General features: G+C 53.2%; 1 protein-coding gene across 1 annotated transcript in view; it reads left to right on the plus strand.

Moving 5' to 3' along the window:
• Positions 1-5,974, plus strand: part of LOC116956768 (alkaline ceramidase 3-like) — a 49,640-nt gene extending 43,666 nt beyond the window's left edge. The window contains exons 9-11 of the mRNA XM_032978555.2: positions 128-235; positions 3,439-3,484; positions 4,321-5,974. Coding sequence (XP_032834446.1) covers positions 128-235; positions 3,439-3,484; positions 4,321-4,374 — 208 coding nt within the window. The 3' untranslated portion in view covers positions 4,375-5,974. The remainder of the gene's footprint in view (positions 1-127; positions 236-3,438; positions 3,485-4,320) is intronic.
• The last annotated feature ends 840 nt before the right edge of the window (positions 5,975-6,814 follow it).

Genomic DNA, 6,814 nt, shown 5'->3' on the forward strand with positions numbered 1-6,814 from the left:
TAGTGGCGAATGGCTGTTGTTGTGTGCGCGACGAGGCGAGTGTGACGAGGCGGGTGTGACGAGGCGAGTGTGACGAGGCGGGTGTGACGAGGCGAGTGTGACGAGGCGGGTGTGACGAGGTGTGCAGGAGGGTGAGGGTCTCCATGCTGCCCACGTCTCTGGGCGCCGTGTCGCAGCTCCACGCATGGTGGCACCTCCTGTCGGGCCTCGGCTCGTACCTGCACATCCTGTTCAGGTGGCGTCGCCAACATCACCAGCATCACCGTCGCCAACATCACCAACATTACCGTCACCAACATTATAATCACCGACATAATCAAAATCACCAAAAACATCATCACTAACATCCTCATCATCATCATCAATATCCCCAACATTATCAACATCATCAACAACAGCCACGATTCGACACTTAAGTGTCAGTGACATCACCACGGTGCCTGTACCACGCCAGGTGCACTTTGAGGCCACGTTGAGTGTCGAAGACTCGCTGACAGGAGGTCATGGGACAGACCCAGCAAGTGCCATGGGTTGACTGACCGAGATCTGTGCCCCCTACTGTGCCAACTTCCTGAAATTTAGCCGCCTGGTGCTCACCTCATTGTGAGCGTCGCTCCTCCGCCCTCTGTTGTTGTTGGAGGGCGACTGCCTCCAACTGCCCAGTAGCGGCGTCTTTCACGAGCCTCCTCCACAGAGGCCGATGTTGACATCGCTGGTACCAGTCATCGGCAAGTCCACTCAAGCTGACATCCTTCTGTACCGCATCACTCCGTCTCTTCTCTAGCCCGTGTCGTGCCCATTTAGCCCCCTCTATCCGGCCAAAAAGAATCCACTTGGGCATGCGGTGGCTGGACATGCGGGCGACATGACCCACTCAACTCAGTCTTGCCTGCTGAAGGAGCTCACTGATGGGACTGTGTCCAAATCTTTCAAGAATTTGTGAGCTCCTCGCACAATTTAGACTGGTTAAACCCAGGGTGGATTGTAGGTAGGTCAGCCTGAATGCTTCTAACCAGCGCCGATGTTCCATTAAAGGGGTCCACGTTTCACAAGCATAGAGAAGAGAGGGTATTACTGTGGCTGAAAAGACCCGAAGCTTCGTGTGGAGTGACAGACCAGGTAACTTCCACAACAGCTTTATGCAGCCGAGGAAAAGACAATGCCACCTGACTGATTCGGAGTGAGACCTCTGCTGTGAAACTGGAGCTGGTCATAAGCACACTGTCTAGGTATGTAAAACGCTCCACTCTATCCAATCCTGCTCCATCACCAATGGCGAGTTGAGGGGATGGAGTGTTTGATGGCACAAAATACCCAGGCAGGTGCTTAGTTTTGGTGGCGCTGATGGTAAGACCTCCCCTCTTCGTGGCACGCTCCAGTCTCAGCAGCACCTCCAACTCCTCCTCTTAGGGAGCAGCATTCAACATATCATCAGCAAGCCTCTCCTCAGCGTGCCTGGCAAGGCGATTTTGAATAATCCTTGCCCAGAACCTTTGCCCACACACTGAGGAGAGAGATGCTCTCGTAGTTGTTACAATCAAAGGGCACCCTTCCAATTCTGTGGAACCCATCCTATGGTCTACACAGTTGTGCACGCAAATGCCACCTTCCCTCAGCATTTCGCTTGGGAGATCCTCTCTGCCCGGCGCTTTTCCTGGCCTAAAACTCTGGATTGCCTTCTGTACTTCCTCGGCAGATGGCACCTCAAACACTCAGAAGGGGGGTGGCTTCTGCCAATATATGAGGCACAGCAGCCCCAGAAGGCTCGTCCCCACCTTGCCCCATTTTATTGCCTTTACTGAGGGAATTTTCCTCGACCAAGACCTGATAGAAATACTCTGCAAACCTGCATTTAGTTCCCGGGGGTCAGAGATCCGATTATCGTTCTTTCCATTAAGGACGGTGATAGGTGAGGTAACTGCCAGTAACTTTTTGGATGGATTTAAAGATTGATGTGTGTTCGCGGGCTCCCGAGGCAGACTCCATCTCCTCAGAAGTCCGCGAACCCCCACCCATCCTTGTAGCGCTGCACGGCTCTCCGAACCTCCGAGCGAAGGCTGTGTGGTAAGCCTCCTCATTCTTCGACGTGGGATGCTGTGGACGGTGGACGTGTGGGCCTATCGTTTTTTCTCAACCAGCCAGAGCACCTCCTTCAGCCAGGGCATCTGGAGAGGTCTGGGCTGCATTCCCAATGCAACCATTGCAGCTGCATGAGCCACAGACCTGAACCTTGCCCATTCCCCCCTCGGCATCAGGAGGAACGATACCAACCCCAGCTGAAAGCTTTGTTGAAATTCCTGCTTGAAATTATCCTCGGCTCGCTGAGACCAGACTCCTGTGAGTTCTAATGGAGCCCTAGATGGACACCCACCACCGGAGTGGAAGAATGTCAGGCGCATCTTAAAGATGACAAGCTGATAGTCAGTGGGCAGATTTCAGCTCCTTGGTTAGTCCTGGTGTCAAGGACATGGGCCGGCACCCACTGGGCCATCATTATATAGTCCAGCAGATGTTCTTGCTTGGACCCCGCGTGCATCCATGATGTTTTGTGGATGCGCCGATGCCCAAACATCGTGTTGATAATGACAAGGCCATGGGCTGCACAGAAGTTGAGCAGCCTTCTACCGTTATTAATCTCATCTGGGGCATGCCTTCCAATCACTCCGATCCAGGTGTCTGCGTCATGACCGACTTAGGCATTAAAGTCACCCAACAGGATGACTCTTTCCCAAGGGGCCAATTTAGCTAGCACTTGGGACAGGAGGTTAAAGAAGGCATCTGACTCATCGGCCTTGCCTGCATCCCTTCAATGATGGTTATCTTAGGTGGGGGCGTAAGCAACTACCACCACCATTCCTCACCTTGTTGAGGCTCACAGCAACCTGGGACCTCACCGCCATGCTCACACACGCCCTTCATTATTTTGTTCAAAACAAGAGCCACACCATGTTGTTTGGTAGTTTCCTTCACCGAGTGGAGAACTGTTCACCGCTCATGAAGACTGCATCCAGAACTGGTCCACCGGACCTCCTGTGTTCCAGAGGTCCAGGCGGTACCGGTCCATCTCCCGACAGAGGAGTGGCAGTCTCGCCTTCAAAACGGGAGTCCGAACATTCCACGTCGCCAATCGCAGTGTTCTCCTGTTCCTGGAGGAACCCCGAGGTGGTGGTGGGGTTCAGTCTGGCTCTGCCAGATGGAGTTTGGCCAGAAGGCATCATGAAGGCCTGTCCCCATGGGGCCTCCAGCACGAGCTTATTGCAGTGTTTCCATCTTGATGCTTAGTAGAATTGCCAGGTGCAGGGGGTTACCAGCCCCTCGCACACCCATTTTACTGCCAAATGTCACCAACATCGTCCCCTTCACCGGCATCAATACCATCGCCAGCCAAGAGGTCTCAGACGCGTCTTCTTGTCTCTCCCCCCTCCGTTGTGTTTGCAGCCTCAGCGCACGTCTCTTGTATCTGAAGAAACGACCCCGAGTCACGGTGAGGGTGCTCACTCAGTGGCTCCATGCCCCCGTGTAGGACGAGGGGACGGTGGGTGGGTGGGTGGATAAGTGGGTGGGTGAGTGGATGCGTGGATGGGTTAGTGGATGGGTGGGTGCCAATTCAAGGCATCATATGTTGATTAACTGTGGTTCGCCCGTCTGGAAATATGTACGTAATATTTTCAGATTCCTATAATCCATTGTCATTTCTATAACAAAAAACCCCCCTCTGGCCATTGTACCTGATAGGCTCACGGTGATGACATCACACCATTGCTCGATGATTTAAAACCGGAAGCAGGAAGACTTCACAATTCTGGCAAATCGCCTGAAGCTGCTGCTTTCAATCACCGGCGAAACATCACAGTACTCAAATTGTAAATGTTGTAGTGGGTTTACTCTCCAACACCGGTGTGCTGAAGTAGCAACGAATTGACATGTTCTGTTTAAGTGACAAACCTTACTGATCGCGTGGTGGTGGGTTAACGACGTATTTATGCTTACACAATCTAACCCAAAAACCTTCATTATGAATATTGGTCTCCAAAGCCTACGTGTTAAATTTAGTGTTAATCACCGAGGCTCACCGAGCGAGGCGAAGGCTCATGTGGCTCATGTAGGGTCCGGTGTTAATCAAGAGGCTCACCGAGTCTGAGGCTAGCATGGGGTTCAGTGTTAATCTGAGGCTCACCGAGTCTCAGGCTAGCGTGGGGTTCAGTGTTAACCTGAGACTCACCGAGTCTCAGGCTAGCGTGGGGTTCAGTGTTAATCTGAGACTCACAGAGGCTCGCGGAGCCAGGCTAAGGCTGCTCTAACGCGAATGTCTCTCTGCAGTGGCTGCTGGGGTTCTGGCCGGTGCTGTGCGTGGATGGGAAGATCGATGCCTGAACTCCCCCCCCCCCCAACCCGTGGAATGGAGCGATCCACGTGCCTGGGACAAGACTTTGCGTGGGAGAAACCAACTCGGCGCCTGGGGGGGTGGGGGGGGCGGCAGCAGTGGGAATAAAACGACACTATTTTATTTTCTAGGTAAAGCCCACTGAGATATGTGGCATCTTTGTCAGAAGTGACCTGGCTATCACAAACGATAGCTCAATGAAATGGCCCATCGCGTGGAAATGTATATCAGCAGCCGAACACTCGAAACGCGTGACCTTGATTCTAAATGTGGAAGGAAAAGCCGGAGGACCTGGAGAAAAATATCGCGACCTCGGAGAGAGACGCAGACTCCAAAAATAGACATCAGGCGTCAGGGTCGAATCCACGACCTCCTGCATGCCATGCGAGGGAGATAACATCTCATCGCCACCGTGAATGCGTGGGATTTGCAAATTATTCAATTGGAGGCCATGCTCAATCCACTGCTGAATGAGGCCCACCTCGTGGCCGTGTCTGGCCACGGAGGGTTTTCCCCTCTCACCATACGAAGTGTCACACTGGGTGTGGTGTGCTGGGTAGTAAAGTGGCACGCTGGGTGTGGTGTGCTGGGTAGTGGAGTGGCACGCTGGGTGTGGTGTGCTGGGTAGTGGAGTGTCACGGTGGGTGTGGTGTGCTGGGTAGTGGAGTGACATGGTGGGTGTGCTGGGTAGTGGAGTGACACGCTGGGTGTGGTGTGCTGGGTAGTGGAGTGGCATGGTGGGTGTGGTGTGCTGGGTAGTAAAGTGACACGCTGGGTGTGGTGTGCTGGGTAGTGGAGGGGCATGGTGGGTGTGGTGTGCTGGGTAGTAAAGTGACACGCTGGGTGTGGTGTGCTGGGTAGTGGAGTGGCATGGTGGGTGTGGTGTGCTGGGTAGTGGAGTGGCATGGTGGGTGTGGTGTGCTGGGTAGTAAAGTGTCACGGTGGGTGTGGTGTGCTGGGTTCGTAAAGTGGCATGGTGGGTGCGGTGTGCTGGGTAGTAAAGTGGCATGGTGGGTGTGGTGTGCTGGGTAGTGGAGTGGCACGCTGGGTGTGGTGTGCTGGGTAGTAAAGTGTCACGCTGGGTGCGGTGTGCTGGTGGGTAGTGGAGTGGCATGGTGGGTGTGGTGTGCTGGGTAGTAAAGTGGCATGGTGGGTGCGGTGTGCTGGGTAGTAAAGTGACACGCTGGGTGTGGTGTGCTGGGTAGTAAAGTGGCACGCTGGGTGTGGTGTGCTGGGTAGTGGAGTGGCATGGTGGGTGTGGTGTGCTGGGTGCGGTGTGCTGGGTAGTAAAGTGGCACGCTGGGTGTGGTGTGCTGGGTAGTGGAGTGGCATGGTGGGTGTGGTGTGCTGGATAGTAAAGTGGCACACTGGGTGTGGTGTACTGGGTTCGGTGTGCTGGGTGTGATTCCTCGCCCACTGGCCCTGGCTGACAGGGCCATTATGAACCTCCTGTGCCTGGCACACTAATTCGGTCCTGGGCCTCCCGTAGGTCAACTCAGCCTTGACCCAGGCACTTGTTGTTAACGTGGAGGCGGCCCCGGCCGTGCATCGCTGTTGCTGACCAACGCCACAATAAACGGACTCCCCGAATCGCGCCGCTGCTGCTTCGTGATTCACGCGATTAACACGACCGCTGCTAAAGCTCTCAACCAGTCTTAGTTTACCAGCTAAGGCGGCACCACGTTGCTCTCTGTCAGAAGCGACACCTGGGCCAAACACGATAGCCCAAGGAAGTGAATCATCACCACGTGGGAAATTGATAGCAGCAGTCAAATACTCTGAGCGCGTAGACACAGACGCATAGATAGCTACATACTCAACTAAAATGTAACTGCTGCGTTTTATTTGACCAGGTAAGAACCCAGACTGAGCTGCTTTTGTAGCTCTTTGTCAGAAGCGACCCTGGGCCATTCACAAACGATAGCCGAATTTTGATTTAAAGCTTTTGTGACTGCAGTGATTCATATTCTTGGTTCTTTCGGTAAAGTCGCCACGTAGAAGGGAAACAATAAAATGAGAAAACATATAAAACACGATAAAATTCTCACGACGTTTCGACTGCAACACAAGCAGTCATCATCAGGTGTGAAAACACGTGATGACGACTGCTTGTGTTGCAGTCGAAACGTCGTGAGAATTGTATTGTTTTATATTTATTTTATCATTTAATTGTTTCCCTTCTACGTGGTGACTTTGCCGAAAGAACCAAGAAAAATGATAGCTGCTCAACGAACTGGACTATTATCACCACCATCATCATCATGCACGTGGAAATCTACAGCAGTAGCCAATTACTCTGAACGCGTGACCTTGAGGGTACGAACCGGAAGATCCGGAGGGATGGAGAACTGCAGGATCCAAATCGACATCGGCAGGCGATGGAGTTAACGTCTCCTAGTCACCACGTTCGCTCACGATTCACAGTCACGA

The sequence above is a fragment of the Petromyzon marinus genome, chromosome 67 (genome assembly GCF_048934315.1).
Source record: "Petromyzon marinus isolate PM22_M1 ecotype Great Lakes invasive population chromosome 67, UKy_Petmar_22M1.pri1.0, whole genome shotgun sequence".
NCBI classification, from domain to species: domain Eukaryota; kingdom Metazoa; phylum Chordata; class Hyperoartia; order Petromyzontiformes; family Petromyzontidae; genus Petromyzon; species Petromyzon marinus.